Source organism: Colletotrichum jinshuiense, chromosome 9 (assembly GCF_051148585.1).
Source record: "Colletotrichum jinshuiense chromosome 9, complete sequence".
NCBI lineage: Eukaryota > Fungi > Ascomycota > Sordariomycetes > Glomerellales > Glomerellaceae > Colletotrichum > Colletotrichum jinshuiense.
The window spans coordinates 1168883-1193888 of NC_139316.1; the positions used below are offsets into that span (position 1 = coordinate 1168883).

Below are 25006 nucleotides of genomic sequence, written 5' to 3' on the forward strand. Positions count from 1 at the left end.
AATAATACGAGCCACGACCCTGCGACACCGAGTTGGACGCACACTGAAAGGAAGGAGTACCAAGCCAAGACTCGAAAGACCCAACTCCAATCTTGTCGCCCCTGCCCCTGTATCGACTGCTACGAGGATCACTCCAAGGTCACGACCTTCCTCGTCATATTCATCACCATGAGGAATCCGAAGCCTCCCACGTGAACTAGTTTCTCTCCTCGACTCCCAGGTTACGTCCGGCGTCCAGGAAACCACAACCGCCATGGCACCGCGGCCCCACAGCTTTGATGCATCGCAATCGCCTGCTGCATCTGCGCCTGAGGTCCTCAGTGCCCGCCTGAACCCGGCTTACGACCGCATCCCAGATGGCCTGACGGACCAACAATGGACAATCATCCAGTCCACGTCGCTAGCCGCCGCTGCACTGAGCTTTGCGTCCATCACCCTCGCGTTTTATTGGTTCTCTCGTATGAGGCGAAGTTTCAGGCATGAGTAAGTTCTATCAACCCTCCACTACAGCAGCTTCGGATCCTGCCTCGGCCAACGTTGGTGTAGAAGAGTTCTCTGACATTGGTGTAGCCTCATCATGCTGCTCATGTCGAGCGATATGCTCAAATCGCTCTGGTTTATTGTTTTCCCCATTGTTGATTTCAAGGGCGGGCCTATTTCTTCTGAATCATCGTTTTGTCAAGCGAGCGGTTTTTTCCTCTCCGTCGGAATAGAGGCTTCCGATATAGCCGTGGTTCTCATCGCCCTACATACCGCCATTTACATTTTTCGACCTCGACAATCTGGGCGCCAGAGCGGTTTGTACCCTCACCGCCGCCTTGCATTCAGCGCCTTCGCCTTCTTCCCGCTCCTCATGGCCTCTCTGGCCTTCGTCAACTGGCCTGGCTATGTGAACAACGGCGAGTTTTGTTATCTGCCCGTCAGCCCTGGATGGTCAAGGCTCGTTCTAAGTTGGGTTCCTCGCTACCTGATCCTTCTCACCATTGTTGCGCTTTACGCCTATATATACATATACGTGACACTGCGTATGCGGCGCTTCGGTCGACTCAGCGCCATGAGACGGGCGAGCGCTACTCAAATACCAGATGACAGGCATTGGACTCACATTTCCTCGGTCCCACCTACACCAACATCTCGCAGGGGATCCGAAACTTCGATGGAAGAATCAGAGCGGCGGCGCACCTCCTCTACAGCGACTACCATGGCGGCCGATATCGAGCTCCTTCACAGCCGTCAAAAGATCCAGTGGAACTGGCCAACGTATGGCAGCGACCATGACGGTCGTATTCCTGAACCCAATGAAAATACTATACCCCGCGAACTGGAGTCCAGCACAAGTCCCTTGTCCACTACGTTCGAACCTATTTCGCCACCGCCTCAGAGTTACATCCGCCGCGACACTGTCGATCTGAGCCCGTCTTACCATGATCGCCCGTCTTACCATGATAACCACTATCGCCAGGCGAGCTTCAGCACTTATTGGCAACCGCCAAGTAGCCCAACGAGTGCGCGTGCCAAATCCCTCGCCAATATCTGGTCAATTCTTCGCCGAGGTACCTCTCTCGACTCGGATCACGACCACAACGCAACCCCCTTTCTTTTTCATCCGGCCATGGACGGTACAGGCATGGCCAAAACTCGCGACAAGATCCGTCGCCAGCTCCGTCTACTTTTCGTGTACCCGCTTGTGTACATTCTTATTTGGGCTGTCCCATTTGTCGCCCATATTATGCGCTGGGATGCACCAGAGCAAGCAGGCCCTTTTGCGGTTGTGCTATTATCGCTAGTGAGCCTGTCGATACAGGGCCTAGTGAATGCGTGTCTGTTTTGTGCCGTAGAGAAGCCCTGGATTGACAGGCAGGCAAGATACAGGAGAACGCCGTCTATCCGGCGAGATAAAGACGAATCCCGGCAACGGACCGGTCGAAGGACGTCATCATTAGCGTAGAGTCATTTTAGTCGCCTTGATACCACATGAAATGAATGAACTTTTTCTTGATTACATCGAATCCCGATGTCAATTTTGTTCTCCTGATGCATACCACGTGCCTTAATTCGTCGAGGCCATTGACGTCGTCGGCATAAGTGCTCCTGGCTGGTCGGCGTTAGGACCCACAATCTCCGCCGTTGTGGATATAATCGGCCACGGACGTCGGCCCCATCAGCGCCGGCGGGCGAGGGATCTACCGGCACACCATCACACGTGAGGAGCCCCGCGTCGTTTTTCCTGGGAGCAGAGTAAAATGATTTGATTTTATTGGAGCCTCTCTCGTGAATCTATGGGATTTCAGTGTATCAACTGAAAAGAGTCTATGAAGAAAACCGGCCATGGCACCATTGCCCGTCTAGACCGCCCGCGTTCTCCAATAACGCGGCCTTGTCCAAGTCGCTCATCTTCCCGCGTAGAAACCATCAGCACGCCTCCATCCTTGAGTCGTGATGCTTTCTGCCCGCAACGGATGATATTCCTTCCCGTGCCAGTCGAGGCCAGTCTGTCCAAGGTGCTCCAGATAGTTCCTCGTCCACCCTAAAAATGGAAATGCGGAAATGAAAGTTCAGAGACGAGAATGCAAGATAACTGTGACGCGCTAGCAAACTGAAAAGCGCTAGTATCGTGACATGTGCCGAGTTGAATGTTCCCAGGATCGACTTTTGGAATAAGCTCCGTATGCAGATCTTGATATGCAAGTAAGAGCCATGATGCTGAACCAATCATAGTTTGAACCAATGCCCCGGTTACTAGATGTCAAACAACGAGTCATTCTCGTCGTCGTCATCCTCCTCGATCTCATCGTCGGGAACAACGAAGCCCTCCAGGTCGCTCTCATCTTCAGCGCCAGTGCGTGGCAAGCCCATGTCTTCGTCATCATCTTCGTCATCAGAGTAGTCTGAAACGACTCGCATGTCGCCCTTGTCGTTTCTTACGACTCTGCCAAAAAGCCGCGCGATATCTTCCAGACTCACCTTGGGCGCCCTGGGCCTGTCATCTTGCAAGATTGCGTCAATGGCCAGGATCTTTTTGACCTGCATCTTGAGCATTCGCTTCTCGATGGGGGTGTTGACCATGAAGCGAACAAAGTGAGTCTCTTTCTGCTGGCCCATCCGGAAGACGCGGGCAAAGGCCTGTTGCTCAACGGCATGGTTCCACCAGAGCTCCATGAGTGCGACGCGGTTTCCCCGCGTCAGGTTCAAGGCCTGGCCTCCGGCACGCAGCGAAGCGACCAAAACCCTGACGGTGTCGCCCTCCTCAAACTCCTTGACTGCCTTTTTGCGCTGCTCGTTGTTTTGCGCGCCGCTGAGGTAGGCAAATCCAATGCCTTCTCCCTCCAACATGCGGCCGACGATCTTCATGCAAACGTTGAACTGGCTGAAAACTGCGAGGGAAAATAAGCATTAGCGGGGGAATCTTGATAGGGAAGCATAGGCCTACTGATAATCTTGTCATCCGGGGCCTCTGCTTGCCATCTCAGAATGGTCTCCTTTAGTGCCGTCAATTTGGCACTAGCAGGAAGGGGAATTTGGGGGTTCTTGTCGCTGATCTGCAAGAACCTGATGGGCCTTGTGCCCTTCTTGTCATCGTCGTACTGTTGGAATCCTGTGTAATCGTAGCCGAAGACGTATTCTCTATCTTTCGCTCTCTTACGGCCCTTGTGATGGGTCCCATCAGATCCAGAGTCTTCATCTGCCTGATCAGTTACAAAAGGAGTGAGGGGTTTCGGCTCCCCTAAAACTCTTCTGCAAACAGGGCAGTTCCTTCCCTGTAAATGAGTCAGCTCCAGAACTAGTCGGAGTTGAATGACTACGAACCTTGGTTCCTAGATGTTTCATCAAGCATTTGTTGCAGTAAATGTGCTCGCACTGCAATATATTAGCTATGCAATACGGTGTCGTGCAAGACTGCACCGTTGACTTACATTTCCTTTGAAGGGACAGTTAGGCTTATGGTTGCATATGCCGCATTGTGCAATCTCAAGCAGCTCGTGTCTTTCCAAGTATTCGAGATGCTTGGTCATGTCGAAGTGCAAACCAAAGGTGCTTTGGCCGAAAGGATCAAGTCGAGCAATCCCTGATTCATCACGAGGATAGCTGGTACTCTTGGTCTCGTAATCAGCATCTGCATTAGTTTCAGAGAGGTATTCCTCTGGAACCATGCCATCGGCGTCCTCTTCAACCTCATCTTCGCTATCCACCTCATCAAGGTCGCTATCAATAACGAAGTTATTGTTGGTGGCTGGACTCTGAGCACCGCCGGACTGTGCGTTCATATATGCCGCACCTGCCTCCGAATTTTGCGCAATGTGCTCTTCGGGTGTGTTGTGATGTGATTCTTGGAATCCATTGCCCTCCTCTAGGGTTTTCTGCTCCGCACTTGCTATGACTTCCACTGCACGCTTGTTTGGTGTCCTATGTCGCTTGGTCCAAGATTCGAGCTGTTCATAAATGGTCTCTCTTCCATTCAACATCGCAAGCCTTTTTTTGACGATCTGCAAGTCATGTATGGTAAAGTATTCAGCCATAATTCCCTCAAGGAGAAACGGATGGGTTGAAGCTTGGCGAAGACGAAGAAGCATGGTCAAGTAACACTCGATTTGGCGTTCCGCCATTGCTTCCTGCAAATCCGCGTTTATCCTTTGTCTGCAGCATCTTTCCAACATCCTGATTTTGTAAGAGAGGTAGAAGTAAACATATTCATGAGATATCAAAACTCACCTGTAGATCACCATCTCTTCTTTCGAAAGACTCAAGTATTGATGTGTCGGATGAGTAGAGGGCAAATTGAGAATCGGCTGGCCAAAGAACTTGTCGCTGTGGGTTCTGGAGACTCGTGTTAGTCACCATGCCGGTTCCTCACGGAGTGTGCATCCTACCTCCGGTACATGATGCCGAAGACAAGCCTATTACGTTTCTTCTTGGCTTCTGGCTGAAAATAACATTAGTGGTTGCGCACCTCTAAAATGCATGTGGGGTTTACTCACGCCACTGTGATAGTCTCGAATGTAGGTAGCGAAATTGTCAATATCGAACCGAATAAACTTCAAGTAGGAGTAAAACTCTGTCGCACGTTAGAACTGTACTCAATGTTTCCACATAATTATGCTTACCGGTGGCACTGTTGATGAGAGGTGTTCCAGACATGACCCATCGATATTTGGCCGAAACCTCACGGCAAGCAAATGCTGCTATTGTGCTATCGTCAGTAAATGGCTCCAGAACTGGATTGAGAAGAATGAAATACTGTGAGTTCGATGGTTCTTGATCATATGGGCCTCGTCAAGAACGACCCGATACCATTCGATGCGGAAAAGATCTCCCGTCTGCTCATCCAGCCATTCTTGGTATTTTTTATGATCAGAGACTTGCTCAAGCATGCGCGCCCTCATTTTCGGGGACGGTAAGCCTTTCCTCAGTTGTTGATAACTTGCGACCCTATGATATCTCATCAGTATGGCACATCGGAAACTTTTTGGTATTGAGACCCTTACACGACGTTGAAAGAAGCCAGCATGTCAATATCCATCTTGTTGCCCTTCTTGTAGTGAACGACGCTTCTGGAAAATGCTTTCGTGCAGTGCTTCCTGATCTCTTCAATCCATTGATCGATCATTTGCTCCGACTGACACAGTACTAGAGTTGCACCTTTACCCGCATCTTTGGCAGCTTCTGAAGACTGATTGCCTACCATGCATGAAAGTGCCTCGATGGTCTTCCCCATACCCATGGCATCTGCCAAGATGCCTCCGCGAGGGAGACCTTCTGTGAACTTCAGTTCTCGACCCAACATCCATGCGCCAACTATTATCTGGTGGTTCCACAGTGGACTTAGCATGCCTCTGATATCCCACTTTCCGTCCTTGGGGTGAACACCCCCATCCCCCCAGGCATAAGTTGACTCTTCGAGTTCTCGTTTCTGATCTCGGAAAAGGTGTGGGTCAATGTCGACAGGGGCAGCTGCCGCCATTTGTCTCAACTGATCGGCCCTTTTTGAAGCACTAATGGTGGGTTCGGCTTGCAGATCGCCTTGGTCTGCTCGGTCCTGGATGGCGTCGTAGGGTCGAAGCATGTCCGCAACTCGGCGGTCCACATGCTCCTCTTCTTTTCGCTGCTTGGCAGAAACTCTTGTCCGCTTGGGTTTCCTTGATTCTTCTTCTTGAGCAACTCTTTTGGAACCACGAGCTTCCCGTCTCCTCTCAGCGTCTCGCTCAGCTTGCTCTTTTCGAGCAAAATATTCTGCTGCATTCTTCGGTGGAGGTCTGCGTTTTCTCTTTGCTGGCTTTTCAACTTTTGGGTCAGACTCGCCAGACTGTAAATCGACATTCGTAGGCGCGGCACTACCAAAGGAGACAATGTCTTTTGCCCCGCTGAGCTGTAAACTGAGTTGAAGCAGTTCCTGGAGGTCGTCTTTGTTGATAGAGCCCTTCAATGCTTTGGATTCCAGCTCGGCCTTCCGTGCCTCGAGCTGCTCTGCATCAGCCGTGCCCTGGCCAGTGTAGGAATGAATATTATCGCTGGAGGCTGACGGCTGACCATCTCCAAGCGACTTGTTGGATTCATCATCTTTTGGCTCTTGTTTAACCTCCAGAGTCAGATCGATAGTCAGTGGAGGTCTTGGAATAGACCATTTTTTCTGAACGTCAGGTGGGGCATTTGCCTTGTCAATGATCATGAAGTCGAAATCATCATCTGAATCAGACTCGGACTTGACTTGCAGAGTATTTCCAAGGGGAGAGCAATCTTCTTTCTCTCCGGGGCTGGTGACGAATAGATCTTCCGACTCAACGGACTTGGGTCGCCGAGGGTCGAAAGACATACTCTTGGTTGCCTCATGCGTTTGACTGCGCATCTCATTGATTGTATCCTCCATCGACTCCGTAAATATGTCGGCATCCTGCATCTGGTCGTAGGTTGCATTCTTCAGCGCTTTGAAGCCACGGATCTCATCTCCGTCTAAATCGGCACTGTCTTCCGGAAGGAAAGGGCCTTTCTTGAGACGAGCTCCCTTCCCAAAGTTCTGGTCACTCGTGGAGGAAGACATGATGCCGGTATGAGGGAGACTGCAGTGTGATGTACACTAGGAGCCTTGGTGAGGGGGGTGGTATGGGAAGGTGAATAATCTTGTGAGGTTGAAAATTGATATCGAAGGGGCGCGGAGAGAGGACTGAGAACGAATAGATCTCATAGAACCAAAGGCAAGAGCCTCCGAGTTGATGGAACGGAAGATGATGGGAGACCGCCTAAAAATAATCTGTGCTAGAGGTTGAGGTGAGAGAGGGGCAGGTGCGGCGAGGGCCAGCAGATGAGGCGTGGGAAATACGGCAGGCGGTAGACGATTTCCAAACAGTAGTGGAGGTAAGGAAAATTAAAGAATAATTTAATTGGGATCGCACGATGGAACGGCTCCAAGGAATATATGTTGATATACCTCCAGTCAAGAGTCGTGATGATTTGAGATGGGTAGGAAGGTTTGCAGAAAGCCGGCCAGCAAATTCTTTACGGATAATTTTGAGAAGGCAAGGAAAGCCAAAATGAAGGAAAGAAGTCTGGTTCGCACCTTCTACAGCGGCTAAGGCAGAGCACAATTGAACGCAGGAGCTCGAATCTGCCTTTTTTTTTTTTTTTTTGGTGGGGGGGGATTTGTGACCTCATCAGTAGGAGGGCAAAGTAAACAAGGGGCAGGTATATTTCATTTATGAGGCCATTATTACTTATCAGGGAAAGCACGCACTTATTAGCTGACGAAGTGATGACGGGAGATGAAGCCCAATACGAGGCAGCAGCAGAATCAACTGTTGAACGCACAATAATTCGGGCAGATATTTGGAATCCAAAGCAATCGCTGGTCTATTTGGCTAAATATCTATAAAGGAACCTCACTCTTTGAGGAAGCGCAAGAAACCGCGCGCAATATTGACACCATCGTGCTCAATACCCGCGCGGTTGATGGCGTCGGTGAAAGTCTCATCGTCAAAGATGCCCGCCTTGTGGCGGATGTTGAGGACTTCACTCACAATTGGACCAGTGAACTCGGGGTGGCCCTGGACCGTGATGAATCTCTTTGGCGAGTAGAATCCCTGGACAGGGCAAATATCTGTGTAAGCCAAAGGCTCGGCGCCCTCCGGGTTCGCAGTGACGACGTCCCTGTGCATTTGGTGGATGCGCTGGAAGGTGTCAGCTTTCATACAATGATGGTTCAATTTGTTCTTCGTCTCATTTGTGACGAAGAAGAGACAGGAAATCGGATGGGGCGCTTACCATCTTGTCCAGCTGAAAGATCTCCTTTCCCTTGGGGGTGAGGTTGACATCCACCACGGCAACCTCCCAGCCCAGCTCACTCCGCTTCACCTCGACGCCCAATGAGCGCGCAATGATCTGGTGGCCGAAGCAGACGCCGATAGCTCTCACACGCCCGCTGTCGATGCACTTCTTGGCGAAATCGACAAGCTTCAGGATCCAGGGGTCGTTGTCGAACGAGTTGTGCTTGCTGCCCGAGATGAGGATGGCGTCGATGGAGTCGAGGTCCGGGTAGACGGCCTCGTCGCCGACGATGTGGTAAACTGAGAGGTCGATGATGCTGTCGAGCGGCGCAGGCGGATCGTCGGCCAACGCGGCGGTGCGAAACAGGGCAGTGAAGACGCCGCCGTACCCGCCGTATTCCGCCTTCGTCTGCGGCTGCGGCGTGTCGGCCTCAAGGATGGCGAGGCGGATGCGGGGTGGTTGAGAGCCCATCTTGATACTCTTCGGTAAAAAAGATGACAGCACTAGGTATGTACACGATATAGAATAAATGAAGATGAAGAGCGAAACAGAACGTGGAAATCGATGTTGGATATGATACGGACGATGAAAGAGAAGGAAACAGATAGAACACTGCACAAAGCGCCGAAGGAAGTGAAAGTTGGTGGTGGTTCGGGTGGTTCAGGTGCCGGAGAACCGCGGTCCCGCGGCGATGGTGGGGTCGCGGGTCGCGGTTGAGTCAGTGCAAGTGAAGAGTGCCCCGCGATTCAGGGGCCCTTCTGGACCCTGTGACGCCGATAGCGGGGGGTAGGATGCGCGATAAGAGACCGCGCCATTGATAACGAAAAGAGGCAACTGGGTCGAAGCCAGGCGGATGAAATCCGACAAAGTCAATTGGACCACCCGGGGATCACACCGGTGCAACCCCTCGACGTCATCCCACTCCGGCTTCCAACGCTGAGGACCGCGCGCCTCAACCCCTCCATCGGTTTTCCTTTCCATAATCCCCAACGCCCCGAACACCACCCTCGACTATCCAGTTTCCAATGCCTCCCAGGGTCTCCCTCGGCGCATTTCTCGCGAGCGCGAGGTCCGCGCTGACGGCGCCGCAACGGGCGAGTCCCTTGACCTTGGTGGTGGGCAACGAATCCGCAGGTGCGAGACATTCAAAAGCCTAGCCCTCGACGACAAAGAAACTGACAAGCCTTTTTTCTTTCCTCGGGACAAAGACCTCGACTCACTCTGCTCCGCTGTCATCTACGCCTACCTCCGCACCCACACCACCCCGCACACCCTTCACATCCCCATCTCGAACCTGCCTCGCGATGACCTCAAGCTCCGCCCCGAGATGACCGCCGCCCTGGCGCATGCCCAGCTCAAGCCAAGCGACCTCCTCACCCTGGACGAGCTGCCAGGAGACCTCGCCGCCAAAGACACGCGGTGGGTGCTCGTGGACCACAATGCTCTTACGGGGGACCTCGCCGCCAAGTACAGCGACCGAGTGGTTGGCTGCGTAGACCACCACGATGAGGAGAATGCGGTGACCATGGACACTGCCGACGAGCCCCGTGTGATCGAAAAGTGCGGCAGCAGCTCAAGCCTGGTGGTGGAGTACTGCCGCTCGGCCTGGGAACAGCTCGCCGGGTCCGAGGACGGCGCCGGCGCCGAGACGGACGCGCACCTGGCCAAGTTGTCGCTGGCGGCCATCTTGATCGACACGACGAACCTCGAGTCCAAGGACAAGACGACCGACAAGGACATCGCCGCGGTTTCCTTCCTCGAGAAGCTCACGGACGCTGGCTTCCGCCGCGACGCCTTCTTCGACGAGATATCCGCCGTTAAGGAGGACATATCCTCACTGGGTTTCCGCGACGTGTTCCGCAAGGACTACAAGCAGTGGGAGGACCAGGGCGGGGACAAGGAGAAGGGAAAGCAGATGATGGGCGTCTCCGCCATTGTGCAGAATCTGGACTACCTCCTCGAGAAGGCCGGCGGCGACGACAAGGTCCTGCTCGGCGAGTTCAGGAAGTGGGCCGAGGAGAAGAAGATGGACATGGGCGTCATCATGACGACGTCGAACTCGGACGGGCGCTTCCAGCGGGAGCTGCTCCTGTGGGCGTTCAACGACAAGGCCATCGAGTCGTGCAAGAAATTTTACGACGACTACAAGGACGACCTGGGGCTGGAGGCGTGGGGCGGCGGAAGACTCGACCACGTTGTTGAGGGTGAGTGGAGGATGGCGTGGACCCAGAAGAACCTGACAAGCTCTCGCAAGCAGGTTGCGCCCATGCTGCGGACGGCCATCAAAAGCGATGTTCGGCTATGAGGAGGCTCGGAAGGGGGCTGATCAGGAACCGGCCAGGGACGCTGGCGACTATTAGAAAGTAATATCCCTAGAATACCGAAAATAAATAGCGTTCATCTTCTACCTGAAAACAGCCGCTGATGGTAGGTCAACGATACGATACAAAAGTTTCAAAGTCTCTCAAGTTCTGCGACTTTACATCTCAGTCACAGGTGGGTGCGACAAAATCACTGCGGGCGCTTCGAGTTTGCAGGCGCGGCTAGCTTGGAATAATATGCAATTATGTATTTTGATGTATCATAAGTTGGGAGTTTCTTGGTCTCGTAAACATCAGCCTCGCCATATCCGTCCACTCGCCAGCATTATACAAGTTCAGATCGATGAGTATTCGTCGCTGTTTAAACTTGTTTTTGGCAAGCCAATGTCAATGTCACGGTGTTGGCTAATCCGGGTAAATCGCCAAGGAGCAATGCTGTCTGAGGATTCTTGGCGAGAGGGTCGACGAATTTAACTTCATTACCACTTGTGTATCCCGACAAATTTCGTGTCAGCGGCAAATCCATGCAGCACCGCCATCAGGCCCTCCGAGAGAGAGACATGATTTAGTTCAGCTCGGCAACAATGGCATCCAGCCACTTTGCAAGTCTGTCATCGTGTTAGCTCTTCCACTCTCCCCTCACTCCCCTTCAAAGAGGGGATCAGGAAAAAGAAATGTTGCTCTCACCTGTAGCCCTGCTTGGCAATCTGCATGCTGACAGTCGGCTGCGCGTTCGTCGTGTACGCCCCGCTGATGTCCAGGCCCTCGACGGCCTCGCGGCCGTTGGGCAGCACAACGGTGCACACAAAGGCGTTGCTCTCGGTGGCCCACTTGAGCGCGACGTCCTCCGGGTCCTCGAGGCTCAGGCCCTGGACCCAGCACTTGGCGGCGACGCGGAAGTCGCCCGAGTTGATGGCGGTGCTGAGCAGCGAGGCCCAGGCCTTGGCGACCTCGAGCGCGCTGCCGGCGCCGGTGATGGACTGCGGGATGTTGGTGTCCCAGGCGGCGTGCAGGTTCGTGTTGGTGCCGTTGAACTCGACGGCGATGCCGTTGCCGCCGGCCTCGAGGTTCTCGCAGTGCAGCGGCTGGCCGATGTCGCCGGTGAAGTGGATGACCATCTTGGCGGCGATCTGGCGCTGCTCGAGGTCGAGCTCGGGCTGGAGCAGGCGCTGCGTGTAGTTTGCGTGCGCCGAGACGATGCAGCCCGTCGGCCCGCAATCGCGCTCGAGGTCGATGCCGCAGCTGTGCGGCGGCTCGTCGAGGGCGTCGATGTAGTGGAAGGTCGAGGTGAAGGCGCCCTCGGTGGTGTAGCGGTACGAGTCGGCCCAGCTGGCGACGTTGGCGAGGTAGTCTTCCGACGTGTCGCCCAGGAGCTGCTGCATGTACGTCTTGGTCTCGGGCGCGACGAAGTTGGTGGCGATGTAGGCGACCGTCGCGTGGCCCATGGCGCCCCAGGCGAGCGCCTGGGGGAGCGCGGACGCCAAGAAGGTGAGCGGGATGAGCCGGGCCATGGTGCTGGGTGATGCTACGCTACACTTTTGAGGCGGAGGACGGGAGACGACGGGCGGGAGAATCCTTGGCGGGCGAGGAGGGTCAGTCTTCACCAGTGCTGGGAGAGAGGCGCGAGGTTATATGTAGCATTTCTGGAGGCCCCGCCGTTGGTTCAATACATCGAACGACGTTCCACGGGGGCGGTAAAGGGATGTCGTGTTACCCAGGCGAAAGGCCCTGCGAGAGGGCGGCCTTGACGATGGGGGACGTAGACCAACGTGACCTCCTGCTTCTTCGGGCATCGCGAGCTTCTCATAAGTACCATGCTAACGTGGATTGGAGTGTCGATCTAGTTGCGGAGGGGTCTTATCGATGCGCTATTGGGCAGGCTCCCCCGGATTGCAATTCAAGCTCGAGTGCCGATACCCGGGGACTGGGGGGTTGTGATAGCAGGGGACGGGCAAGGTTCCTGAAAGAAAAAAATAAGAGAGGCAAACCGGCTGATATCAGACGGGGTTGACCGACGACCCCCCAGCAGAGAATATAGTGTTCAGCTGCTGGTTCAGACACATGTCCAAGACTTGAGGCGCAAAAACAGGGTGCATTGAGGTCGGATTACACCTGCATTAGCGCCGAGGAAAAAATGTGTCAATGATAACCCTCGATCTCCCCGCAATCCTACGTCCGACCTCTGGGAGATAAGACGGAGGACTTCCGAAAGAGGAAGGTCTGGGGTTTCTGATGAGAATTCTGCGCGACCACGGCGGCGCCGGCGACGGGACCAAAAGTAAACACCAGAAACCGCTCACTAGCTCTCGTCGGCTTCCTTCTTCTTATTCAGGATGCAAACACAGGATTAGAATAGAGGGGATTGATGGACGGCTAGACAACAAGGTAGCAAAATGGACAATAGTAATTGAGATACAATATGGGGGAGCTGGGGACTGTGTAGAGCATTTCATTCATACGCGCGTAGCGTACGAAGCTTCACAGTGACAGAGAGGTTTGGCGACGTAATGTCCTAGAGTAAGACAAGTGGAATGTTTGCTTACTCATCATGTAGTTGGCTATGTGATTTTATATAATACAGGATATTTAACATTGGGTGTTGTACAGGGTGCGGGAGACGTCGCACCAGGTCTAAACCGTCTCCGGTAATGTTATCGCTTCGTTCTAGAGAGCAATTGCCCTGCAATCGGTCAACGCCGGTGAGCGCCGAAGCCCGCCGTTAGATGAGAAGTGTCTGCCCTGGCGCTATCTCGTCAATAGGCTTTCTTCCACTGCCACCACCCGTGCTGCCATCAGTCTCGGAGTCGAAAGGATTCGACAAGGTACGAGTCCCGTGAGATAAGACTCAGATGCCTTTTCGCACAGCCTCGAGCTCTTTCAGCATCCGCACAAACTCCGTGTTTGCCGATTTGTGGCTGTCCGTGGACTGCCCACCCCTGGACACCATGTGCTCGCTGATATGTTCGGCATTGGGGTCAGCAATACGGAGGCATGCCTTCAATGCGGGCCAGACAGCGTTGTCGGGTAGCACTGGAGGCTGCTCGACCAACATCTCATGGACGCATTTCCTCAGAGCATCGACGCATTTGGCCTTGTCGCCAATTTGCGAGAAGCTGGAGTAGACGAACTTATACATCTCCGGCCCTCTACGCATGCCGTACCGCGTGGGTACGCGCCATGTCTCCCAGAACTTTTCCCAGTTGCCCTGGATGCTATACGCCTTGAGCAAGCGCAGAAGTTGGGCCTCGGTAGGACATGACTGAATCCCCTGAAGTAAGATGAGCTCCATGTTAGACTGGATCGTTCGAATCCCTTGGCCTTGCGCACCAGACGTTACTGCCGCTTCAATGATGGTGATGATGGTTTCGTGGTCCATGATCGGCATCTGGCGTTCGTGCATTGTTTCGATTAGTTGGGCGGCAATATCGGCTTGATCCCGAGAATGCGTCTCTGTGGTGGACGTGGATAGGAAAATGTCACGCAGAAGATTTAAACACTCTTGGACGCTGACTTGCAGCCCCTCCCAACGTATCTTCTCAACACGCTGGCGACACTCAGAGAGCGAATCTGTGGCGGGGCTCGCATTTGTTGAAAGATCTGCATCCGCTGCTTCCACAGGGGCCTGCTGGACGGTGGTTGCAGGTCGAATGAGACTGGTCGAGAAGTTTCTTCTTTGAGTCGCGTTGGCGGGAAAGCCTCTGCGAGCGCGGACCGTCGTGGTCGGGAGCGATCCATATCGGTTGTGGTATTCAGAGTCGAACTCTGTCAACTTGCGGTCCTGGGCCTCGCTTCGGATGAGTTGCTGGCTCCAGAGTCGCTCGAGGTTTAACTCGGTTCGCCGGGCCTCGGTCATGACTTGAACAACAATGGTCGAGGCGCCAGTAACGGGGGCGCCAAAACCTGAGAGCTTTCCTTCAGCGTCAAAACGAGGTGCTTCTCCGTATGTCGCCCCAAGAGTTCCGAGGTTGATGCAGATCCATCCGGTTGAAATACCATCGTCGCCGCCCTTTGCGACCATAGCACTTGAGCCCAGGAGTTTTGCCTTCTTCTTCATTCTCCGCAACTTGGTTTTAAGCTCGCCGGGGCCAATTAGCCCGTCCGCATTTGCCTCGATCCTGTGGTTGTGTCGGAGCCACTTGACCAGGCGGGAGGACGAAACATGAAGATGTCGCTCACTTCGCGCCGTTGCGAAGAGCATGAGAAGGTTTGACCCCAAGGCAGGGGCTGGGTCGAGTGCGCGCAAATCGAGGAGCGAGAGATCGTCGAGTCCCATTTCTTCATAGACGTATTTCATTAATGGCTCGAGTAGGGCCGGTGGGGAGTTGGGGAGGTCAGGCAACGGCGAGACTTGTTGGGTCGGTGCGTGCGTAGGGGGTTCGACCTGAAGAAACCATGGCGTATCTTCCTGTTCGCCGGCCTTTTCTTCTCCAGGTTGCTCAGCGTTCTTTGCGCTAACCTCTGATGTCTGAGAATTCGGTTCATTCGGTGTCTGGTTACTCGGTTCGCTTGTTGTGTTGGAGGTTTCCGGTGGCAAGCTTGAGAAAGCTCTATGCAGGCTGCGAGGCCGAAGGGTCGTGGTGGTTGCGACGGCGGGGGCACGGAGGAAAGTGGCCGAATTGGCCGTAATGGCTCTCAAAACGTGGTTGCGACATTGCAAGCAGCCCAAAGCTGTAAAGGCTGGTCTCGAAGCCATCTCTGCGACAGATCTGGCGGCAGGGGATGTGGTTTGAAGCGACACTGGAAACTGCAGTCTGAGCCGCGAACTTTGGTCCAAGAAAAAAGGCCTTGTCCTACGCCGTGGATGGAATTTCTTCCAGCTCGGAGCTTGGACCAGCTCGGCCATCGGCCCCCCATTCCGCCGCCACCGCGCCCCACGCCGCCACCAGCAATCATGGATGTGCGTAGAACTGGAACGGTGCTGGGCGGCTGGCGGTCCATTGTGCCACAGGCCTTTTTTATTCTTTTTTTTTTTTTTTTTTTTTTTTTTCCTCAGGCGTGTTGTCACTGATGGCTTCTGCGTATCAAGGATCAGAGCGTTCGTTTGACTTATCGATTAGCAACAGCTCGGCAGCATGCATCTGGAGCATTCCTCGGAGCAAGAACACACATTTTTTTTCTTTTATGTATATACATGTATGATTTTTTTCTATAAAAAATAAAGGCTAATGTTGGCCTTTTGCATGCAAATTTATGGTTCCTTTTCAGTACTGGAAAAGCAATGCACACGTCCCCTGCAGCAGCGGAACGCCGTAGCAAGAAACATTCGCGAACCCACGTGACTGGATTGAGCTTCTCCACTAGCCCCCTTTTTGGCAAGGGACGTCGAGTCAGCATCGACGCCGTTGGCCCATTCCATTTTTGCGGGTGGAGCTGGGCGCCCCAGGGACACTGGAAACGACGGCAAAAAATTTCCCACTGCACGCTGATAGATAGCTCGTCTGTCTCCTATCGAGCTCTCCCAGCCCATTCCTCCCTCCAGCAAAAAGTTGCATTTGCGCCGCAGCATCGCAATGCAATAGATTCCTTGTCCGCACTTTGTAATTTAGCCTACGTTCTTTATATCTTCTACTACTTAATGCACCAACGCCTCTACAAGACCCTCTCAAAATACTGCTTTTGAGCCAACACCATTCCTCCGGTCCATTCTCTGTCGCGTGAGCTCTCAAGATGCTCCTCAGGCACGGCCGGAGAAGCCTCACTCTCCACCCTGCAGCCATCTTCCGACCCCTTCGACCAACACTACGATACCCTTTGACGACAATCAATGCGAGCGACAGAAGCAGACGTCTTTTTGGTACACAGCAAGATGCCCGCCCGACAGCAAGGAGGAAGAGTTTTGATGCCGGTGGAAGTGGATCATATAGCGCTGGACGGAGTCTTGCCACCGCCGTCGACGACTATCAACCAAATGATGAGTCCAAGTATGGTGGACTGAGCAGCTCAGTCTTGCCTGCCTACCAGAATGCCTCGAGCCGACCGCGTTACCACGAGCTGCGCGCCTTCGACCCCTCCTCGCCCCTCGTCCTACAAGAATCTTCTTCGCCCCAAATCCCCCGGTCGAGAACGAATCTCAGCGGTATTCCTGGAGATGTCGAAGAGATGCTGCCAGTATTCGATGCCTGCATCCGTGTTGGCAAGGTTGATCGCGCGGAAATGGTTCTCAAGCGCCTCAGTGGCTTCGAGGGCTTCCCTGGTGAAGATTTGATTTTCCTGCACAACCGCTACCTGCGCGCTTCCCTCGAGCAAATGCGACAGCACCCTGATCGGAAACAGGCAGAAGGCCTTCACAAGTGGTACGAGCTGCACATTCGGAGCAAGGGCCTGCCTCAAACCGCCGAGACTGTCGCCTGCATGCTCAAGGCCTCGCTGCTCTCCGAGCGCGACCCCGACAGGCTGCATCGGTTGGTCACTCGTTATATGGGGATGGCCCCCGGAGAGGCTGGCTTGCACGTCTTGTCAATGGCCGAGATCCTCAGCGACCAGGACCTTGCCGCTATCACCGACATTTGCCCAACCTACAACCTCGCACCGGAAGAGACGATAGACGCCGCCACCGAATCCAAGTCTCAAGCCGAGTCAGCCTCCCAGGACCCTTCCGAAAGACTAGCCTCCGCCAATGGACAATTGACGCCCGAGGTCTTAGCCACTCCCCAGAAAGGCTTCGGTCTGAAGTCGCTGAAACAGACTCTGAGCTTGTTTGACGAAATCCCCCAGAATTGCGACATTTCCACATTGCCCGCCCGTGAGCAGAGAGAGATCCAGGCTCGGCTCGAGCGTGACTGTATCGATGCTGCCGTAGAGCGGTGGCGCGAAGAGAACGAGTCTCTGCAAAAGATGGGCTTGAACACCTCGGTTTCACATGCGTCTTTGAACTCTCGCCTGTACGACTGGCAACTTGCTCTGGAGGCCCGGTTAAAGGAGGAAATGATCAAGATCGAGGCCGCTGAAGCCACGACCAAGAAGACACCCGAAGACTATGACCGGTGCATGTACGGACCTTTCTTGCGCCTTTCAACACCCAGCCGTCTCGCTGCTGTGACCATCCTCAGCACTTTGAGCTCTACGGCCATCACCGGTGTTGATCGTGGCATGCCCCTTTCCGCGGCTATCAGTGGTCTCGCAAAGCTCGCCGAGGAGGACATCCGAGCCCAACTTGCGAGTCAGAAAGCTACTACAAAAACCAAGAACAGGAGAGTTGTGATGGCGAAGGGGGCCAAGGGCGCGGACAAGACATCACCTCCCAAGCAAGCCGACAGCATACTGCTCAGTGACGACCAGGCAAAGGATGCCGCCCTCGCAGATGCGCCCTGGCCCGTTGCAGTCAAGGCCAAGGTCGGTGCCGCCCTGCTTTCGGCTCTTATCGATACGGCCAAGATCAAGGTCGTGAAGGAACACCCTGAAACGAAGACCTTGATCAGTCAATTCCAACCTGCCTTCTCTCATGCCACCCAGCTCAGAAAGGGCAAGAAGATTGGCATGATCTTGCTCAACAAGGAGCTGGTCAACATTATGAAGCGAGAGCCCCAAGGAGACTATTTGGCCAAGCACTTGCCCATGGTTGTGGAGCCAGAGCCATGGCAGACTTTCGACAAGGGTGGATTCCTGGAGAGCAGGGCGAATCTTGTCAGAGTCAAGCAGGGAGATAAGGACCAAAGACTCTACAGCGAGGCGGCTATCGCCCGTGGAGACATGGACCAAGTCTTCAAGGGTCTGGATGTTCTGGGCAAGACCGCATGGCGGGTCAACACGCCTGTTCTGAACGTGATGCTTGAAGCCTGGAACACAGGAGAGGAACTGGCGAATATTCCGGCGCTGAACCCCGATATTCCCGTCCCCCCCGAGCCCGAATCCTCGGACGATCCTTCTGCGCAAAGACTCTGGATTAGAGCAGTGAAGGCGGCCGAAAACGAAAAGGGCGGTCTGCACTCCGTGCGCTGCTTCATGAACTTCCAATTGGAGATTGCCCGGGCCTTTAGGAACCAGACCTTCTACTTCCCCCACAACATCGACTTCCGTGGCCGCGCCTACCCCCTTCCGACCTACCTTAACCACATGGGTGCTGACCACGTGCGCGGCATCCTCCGCTTTGCCAGGGGCAAGGAGCTGGGCGAGAAGGGACTCAAGTGGCTCAAGGTTCATCTGGCCAACGTTTTCGGATTCGACAAGGCTAGTCTCAAGGACAGAGAGTCATTCGCCATGGACAACTTGGTCAACATCTTCGATTCCGCGAACAAGCCGCTTACTGGCAACCGATGGTGGTTGAAGGCTGAGGACCCATGGCAATGCCTTGCCACGTGCTTCGAACTGAAGGCTGCCCTTGAATCACCAGAACCTACAAAGTACATCTCTCACCTCCCAGTACACCAGGATGGTACTTGCAACGGTCTTCAGCATTATGCCGCCCTCGGTGGTGACTCTTGGGGTGCGCGCCAGGTCAACCTCGAACCAGGTGACAAACCTGCTGACGTCTACTCTGCCGTCGCCAACATCGTCAAGGATCATATTGCCAAGGACGTCGAAGCGGGTAATCCTTTCGCGCTGGCTATGAACGGCAAAATTACGAGAAAGGTCGTCAAGCAGACCGTCATGACTAACGTCTACGGTGTCACATTTGCTGGTGCGAAGAAGCAAGTCTGCAAGCAGCTTGACGCGCTGTACCCCGGCCTGCCCAAGGAAAGTGGTTTCGACAATATTGTCACGGCTTCTTACGTTGCCACGCTGGTCTTCAAGGCCCTCTCGTCTATGTTCCGTGGCGCCCACGACATTCAATACTGGCTCGGTGAGATCGGCGGTCGTGTTTGCAGGGCTCTTTCCGCTGAGCAACTGGAGCGGATTTCCAACGACGGCCTCTTGCCGTCACCTTCGAAGACGGTCAAGGCTGGCGACAAGAAGACAACCACCGATGATCTCTTGGCACAGTTCCGAGCCACCATTGTGTGGACCACCCCCCTCCGCATGCCCATTGCTCAGCCGTACCGCAAGAGTGGAACCCGTGTTATCAAGACGTCTCTTCAAGATCTGTCTTTGACTGTTCCCGAACGTTCCGACCCCGTCCACCGCAAGAAGCAGCTTCAAGCATTCCCACCCAACTTCATTCACTCGCTCGACGCTACCCACATGCTGCTGTCCGCCTTGGAATGCTCCGACCTCGGTCTTGACTTCGCGGCTGTGCATGACTCTTTCTGGACTCACGCCGCCGACGTCGACACCATGAACCGTGTCCTCCGTGACGCCTTTGTCAGAATCCACGAGGAAGATGTAGTCGGCCGCCTCGCTGCTGAGTTCGAGGCTCGTTACCGAGGTTCCATCTACTTGGCCAAGATCAACCAAGGAACATCTGTTGAGAAGAAGATCACCGCCATGCGCAAGAAGACAAAGATGTCTTCAAGAGAAGAGCTGCTTCTGGAGTACAAGAGGCAAACGCTGCTCCGCTCCGCTGATCCTGAGCAGGTTGCTGAGGCCAAGAAGATGGTCACACCCGCCAGCATTTTCGAAGAGATGGCGGCTGCCGAAGCCCTCGCCGAGCCTGAGGATATGGAAGCGCTGGGACTTGGAGAGATTCCCGAGAACGCCGACGAGATCAACGTCTCCAAGGCGGAATCCGGTCTGTACGAGGAGGGCATCGACGACGAGATTGCTGCCGATGCCGCTGAAGAAGTTTCTGCTGAGGGAGAGACTCCTGGCTCTCGTTTCGCGGCGCAGATGTTGGAACAATTGAAGACGTCGCACTTTGAGCAAACGGTGGTTTCGACGGAGAAGACGAAGAAGACGCCGGGCAAGCCCAACACTATCCAAGTGTGGCTCCCGCTGACATTCCCTCCCATCCCCGAGAAGGGAGACTTTGACGTCCAAAGACTCAAGCAGAGCGAGTACTTCTTCTCTTAAAGTACCTGTCGGACACTCGAATGAAGTCAATGTCTGGATATTTTGTCACGTTCAAAGAAGGTTTGAGGTCGATTGCATATACTGGTGCATCTGGAGCGGCGTTGTTTACTACACAAGGAGGCGTTTATGGTCCAAAGGAGGCGGCAAAAAAAAGAATCTTGTTTCTGGGAATGTGTACGATGTTCGATCTAGACAACTGTATAAATAGATGGGATAAAGACGCCCCGGCATGATCACTGTCGGTTGGGTCTCCCACACAACACAAACACAATATGTATTATAGACTCATCGTCTGAAAGACGATAGAGCAAGAAACCAAATGAAATCACTTTAACATGTCATATCACTGAGGAACAGCTGTTTTGAACCATGTGTATTGGTATGCCAAAATGTGCATCGAGCAGCAATTCTCTTTGCGTGCGCTGCCTCCCCCCTAAACACCTGAAAGGATGGATGGATATAAATGGACACAAAATGCATTATTGGATAGTAATTGGGGGATGGGTTGGTTGACTAACTGGATCACAAACAAAGTAGGAGGATGAAAGTAAGCTCTAGTGATATCTCTCGCCCCAGCCGCTCGCCACGCCGCACTACATCATTCCGTGTCTGCAAGCTGCAGATGGGGATATCAGGTCTCCACGCTATTCCAGCATCAATCCTCCTGTTTTAAGGCTTCAAGGCTTTTGGGGTATCCTATGCCTCCTCATCGACCGCCGTCTCCGGCTTTCGAGCGTAGGTAACTTGCCTGCAAAAGTTTTAGAATCAGTTTTCACACATTGCGGAGGAAGGGGGTACCTACACGTTCCAGTACGCATGCGTGTTCTTGTTCTTCAGGTCGCTCCGCACTCCTGCGCAAAGAGCCAGAACCTCCTCCTGCGTCCACTCCAAGGCACGCGTGAAAAGAGCCAACGACAGCGCCTCGAGGCCCATGTTGAGGTTGACATTATGCCATCTCCCAAGCTCCTTGAGCTTCTCGTCCTTGGGCCACGAATTCAGGGGCCAGATGTACTTCTTGACAGTGATGTCAACGAAGCCGGCTTCCTCCATGGCCTTGGTGTGCTTGGCGGGGCTCTCGATGGAGCGGCCGATCTTGTCTCCGGCCTCGACCATGAGCTCCTGCCATTGGCGCAGGGGTGAGCCCTCGACAAGAGTGCCGTCGTCGCAGCCCAACGGCAGCACAAATCCTCCGGCCTCGAACCAACCGCCAGGCTCCAGAGCCCTGAGGATTCCTGTCAGCGTACAGCATCCAATGGCGGGTTTCTGAGTTCTCCTACTTGTAAGCCTTTTTGATAACAGCCCCTGGGTCCGCGAAGGAGCCCTCCATCGTTCGGCAGAAAATGTAGTCGAAAGGCCGCGTCCAGGTCCATTCCTTTTCCAGGTCGTCGATTACGAAACTACAGTTAGGAGGAGCCCTGCAAGTCCAATGCCGTTAGTGGTTTTCGCCAGTATAAGCACAGCTTCTCTCACCATTCGGGCTGGGTAGGACTCAAGTCCACGCCGATAACCTGGCTACGGATCAGCTTGGGGTGTTCTCCCCTTGCGGCTTGATGAGTGGCAAACCTCGGCGGCTGGGAATGCATCCGCTATAATAGAATTGTCAGTAGATAGACATGATACAGCGAAAGCGAGTGAATTCATCGGCCACGCGCGACAGGATTACGAATCTTCGTACCATAATCTATGGCCCACACGCCAGTGCCTGTGCCCATATCCAGGACGCGTTTCGCCGTCTTGTGGGCCGGGCAAACAGCGAGCTCGCCATCGAGAGTAATGTTCCAAATTTCATTTTGGAAGTCTGCAGCTCCTGTCAACGTTGTCGTTCGCGACGCGGAGCAGAAGTCGCCCAATCCGGTTCCGATCGGGGCTAAAGGACATACCAAGTCGGTCATTCTCCCGCTACACCTTGCTGTCAGTCCCTACCGTCGATGGGTATCTCGGCGAGTTGAACGGAAACACTGACCTCGTCGTTCGGGTAGTTGTACTCTTCCAGTCATTAGCGCATGGTATAAACACATTATCGACAAAACCTGCTTGCGTACTTCCAGCACTCATTGAGTGATATGTTCGACCATTTTCGATTCGATGTTCTCGAATGCTCGATGTCAAGGACGACACTGAGGATTCTTCATATTGCTGGAGAATAGCAAACTCGTCAACTGGGGCACTCTCACTAATCGCGCATATCACTTGGCGGCAGAGGAGGATCGAGGGGACCAACATCACTCTCGTCGTAGAATTCGTCGGCCTCGGCCGCCTGCGTTGAGACCGTTAGTTGCGACACACTGGGTGGGCACTGCAGAACCGGGCGCAGATCTTACGATGTGTGGTTCCTGCATATTTGAATCGAATTGACGTGGGATTCACGGGTGGTCACACAAGGTGGGGGGGGCAGTTCCGGTCGACGAGGGAGGCAAGATTCTACGAGAAACAGGGAATCGCCAGGCGATGAGGGGAGGCCAGCATTCTAAATACCCACGCACGTTGGATACAGAGCCAGGGGGTAGTTCCCCGCACCAACGTGGACATTCCCTTCTTGGGACGGTGAAGAACCACCTGTCGAGAGTGGGAGGAGCCTCTTGATTCGAACATGCGCCGACTTTCGCGGAAACAGTAGTTGTCCGACCTGATTTCAGTCCGTTATTGGCCAAACATGCAGCGCCCAGGGCTCCTTCGAACCAGGGTTGCGGGAGGCGCCGGGGTTAGCGGGTGGCATGATAGGTGGAAAGCCTTGGATATGGGGCGGACCCTCGGCGGAACTGGTTGACCTGCAGCCGGGGGAAGTTCTCATGCAACGGCGGGGTCTCTCTCAACGGGGTCCACTCCCTTCATCGGGATGTTTGCCTTATCTCTGGCTTTCTAAAGCTGCATTGGGCTTTTGCCAAGTGCGTATTGACTGTCCTTCCATGAAGTGACTAGAGAACATCAAACTTGAAGAACAAACGTGAGAAACAATAGAGCTTGAGTCGGATTTTAGCAAAATCTGTCTTTTACAGGAAATGGCAGTAGAAACCCATTTATTAATGTCGAGATATGTCACAAAAATGACGCCGTTAATTGCGGACAGCAATCAACGCCTTATATCTATCTTGACAAACCCCACCCCCAGAATCTAATTACCCATGATTGCATGTGCGGATCTGACACTCTTGTCAAGCTTATAATTGGGTAAATCTCGCCAAAGTCTAGGTGGTACAGACCGCCTCATGCTGGGATCGAACTCTGGGCTACAGTTTGGATGTCTCAGACTAAGGGATAATCCTGCACATAACCATTCTGGCACAGTAGCAAGCAAGCTGGGCTCATAACTGTCTCAAAAACGACGCTGTTGATTAGGGAGCAGCAATTAACGCCTTATATCCCTCGCTTCCGAAAAAGCTTTGGACAAACCCCTGTCCGAACTACGTACAAGCCGGGAGCTTCTCGGTGCCTCGCGAACATATATATTCCTGCATATTGCGAGCAGTCGCTATACAATCAGATATACCCATATTATGAAATCAAGCACAAGTATAACTTCCGGCACTGAAATCAGCTTTACACCTACAGTAATCTGCTCCCTAGGCAGTGTTTACGCGCGGCCAATTCTGAACAACAGCACTCAACCATTAACCAGAAGACCAAAGATTGATAAATCAAAACTAAATGTATTCAGAGTCTCTTCCCTGGCTTCCTGAAATAGCGACTTCGTGTTTATACACTTGGAAAGTTGGAAAGTGTCACGCCGCATGGCAATATCTGTGGCGTAGCGGGCAGTGGGTCAAGCTTGGATAGATTGAGGCCTACGTGTGGGGTGGCCTAGAAGTGGGTCCACGGTGTTATTTGTTCCTTTTCTAATACGAACCCTTTTGAAAGCAGACACGACACAGACCAAAAAGCGCAGAAGAAGATGTCCATAGTCAGAGGGTAGAATTATTGTGAAATTGTCAACGCATTTAGTAGGAATCCCGGAAACGATTTGACAATTCCCAGCACGTGGGTAGCACCGCAGGTTGTCGCGTGCGGATCCATACTTGCAACACTACCTCACTTACCGAGAGCGAGTTTGTGATATTACACCGGGTGAGATGGAAGTTAAAACTAGCTTATGCTGAGTGAAATACCATTTGAAGGAAGAAAACAAGCTTCGGCTGATGCTTGCAGGAGGTTTTCGGCACGTCACCCGAAGATAGATCGAGCTAAATGGGTCGGCGCATATGATGATAGCCTGCACCAACAAGATCGGCGGCGGAAGTCCGTCGAAACAGCCCAAACTGCGGAATTCAATTTTAAGCGACGTATGGAGAATCCAGGCACCGGCATTCTAAACGCTCTGTATGGCTCAAACGGTCCGCTATTGGGGACAAAGAACAGCACTGCTGTCGCAACCTCGTATTGACGAAGCATGCTGAGCTAAGTTTCCCACTAATACAGGCAAACACAACCAACAGAACACGAGTTGGCGGGGTGGCTATGTCAAAGGGCTTAGTCCATGATGTCGGCTATTCAAGTCTGAGCTGAAGCAGTAATCTAGTTTCTATCGGGTATCTATTGTTCCAAGAAACCAA

General features: G+C 53.5%; 8 protein-coding genes across 8 annotated transcripts; 3 read left to right on the forward strand and 5 right to left on the reverse strand.

Annotated features, from left to right (window-relative positions):
* Positions 1–253: 253 nt before the first annotated feature.
* EsH8_IX_000328 (G protein-coupled glucose receptor regulating Gpa2-domain-containing protein) lies at positions 254–1948 on the forward strand (the record flags this gene model as incomplete). Its single annotated transcript, XM_083266664.1, has 2 exons — positions 254–483; positions 571–1948. The coding sequence occupies 2 exons, from the start codon at positions 254–256 to the stop codon at positions 1946–1948; spliced, it is 1608 nt and encodes a 535-aa protein (XP_083130229.1).
* A 791-nt stretch (positions 1949–2739) lies between these two features.
* Positions 2740–7033, reverse strand: EsH8_IX_000329 (DEAD/DEAH box helicase; the record flags this gene model as incomplete). Its single annotated transcript, XM_083266665.1, has 9 exons — positions 2740–3374; positions 3431–3686; positions 3915–4404; positions 4711–4815; positions 4869–4921; positions 4977–5053; positions 5103–5180; positions 5237–5427; positions 5484–7033. 9 exons carry the CDS (start codon positions 7031–7033, stop codon positions 2740–2742), a joined length of 3435 nt encoding a protein of 1144 aa, XP_083130230.1.
* Positions 7034–7868: 835 nt separating this feature from the next.
* On the reverse strand, positions 7869–8724 carry EsH8_IX_000330 (class I glutamine amidotransferase-like protein; the record flags this gene model as incomplete). Its single annotated transcript, XM_083266666.1, has 2 exons — positions 7869–8156; positions 8251–8724. The coding sequence occupies 2 exons, from the start codon at positions 8722–8724 to the stop codon at positions 7869–7871; spliced, it is 762 nt and encodes a 253-aa protein (XP_083130231.1).
* A 554-nt stretch (positions 8725–9278) lies between these two features.
* On the forward strand, positions 9279–10558 carry EsH8_IX_000331 (exopolyphosphatase; the record flags this gene model as incomplete). The annotated part of the gene is made up of 2 exons (XM_083266667.1): positions 9279–9387; positions 9462–10558. The coding sequence occupies 2 exons, from the start codon at positions 9279–9281 to the stop codon at positions 10556–10558; spliced, it is 1206 nt and encodes a 401-aa protein (XP_083130232.1).
* A 581-nt stretch (positions 10559–11139) lies between these two features.
* On the reverse strand, positions 11140–12085 carry EsH8_IX_000332 (S1/P1 nuclease; the record flags this gene model as incomplete). The annotated part of the gene is made up of 2 exons (XM_083266668.1): positions 11140–11182; positions 11262–12085. 2 exons carry the CDS (start codon positions 12083–12085, stop codon positions 11140–11142), a joined length of 867 nt encoding a protein of 288 aa, XP_083130233.1.
* Positions 12086–13419: 1334 nt separating this feature from the next.
* Positions 13420–15267, reverse strand: EsH8_IX_000333 (uncharacterized protein; the record flags this gene model as incomplete). Its single annotated transcript, XM_083266669.1, has 1 exon — positions 13420–15267. The coding sequence occupies one exon, from the start codon at positions 15265–15267 to the stop codon at positions 13420–13422; it is 1848 nt and encodes a 615-aa protein (XP_083130234.1).
* A 974-nt stretch (positions 15268–16241) lies between these two features.
* On the forward strand, positions 16242–20459 carry EsH8_IX_000334 (DNA-directed RNA polymerase; the record flags this gene model as incomplete). Its single annotated transcript, XM_083266670.1, has 1 exon — positions 16242–20459. The coding sequence occupies one exon, from the start codon at positions 16242–16244 to the stop codon at positions 20457–20459; it is 4218 nt and encodes a 1405-aa protein (XP_083130235.1).
* Positions 20460–21155: 696 nt separating this feature from the next.
* Positions 21156–22798, reverse strand: EsH8_IX_000335 (class I SAM-dependent methyltransferase; the record flags this gene model as incomplete). Its single annotated transcript, XM_083266671.1, has 11 exons — positions 21156–21207; positions 21262–21681; positions 21737–21874; positions 21930–21967; positions 22023–22045; positions 22135–22257; positions 22340–22358; positions 22423–22445; positions 22502–22595; positions 22681–22716; positions 22781–22798. 11 exons carry the CDS (start codon positions 22796–22798, stop codon positions 21156–21158), a joined length of 984 nt encoding a protein of 327 aa, XP_083130236.1.
* Between the last annotated feature and the right edge of the window lie 2208 nt (positions 22799–25006).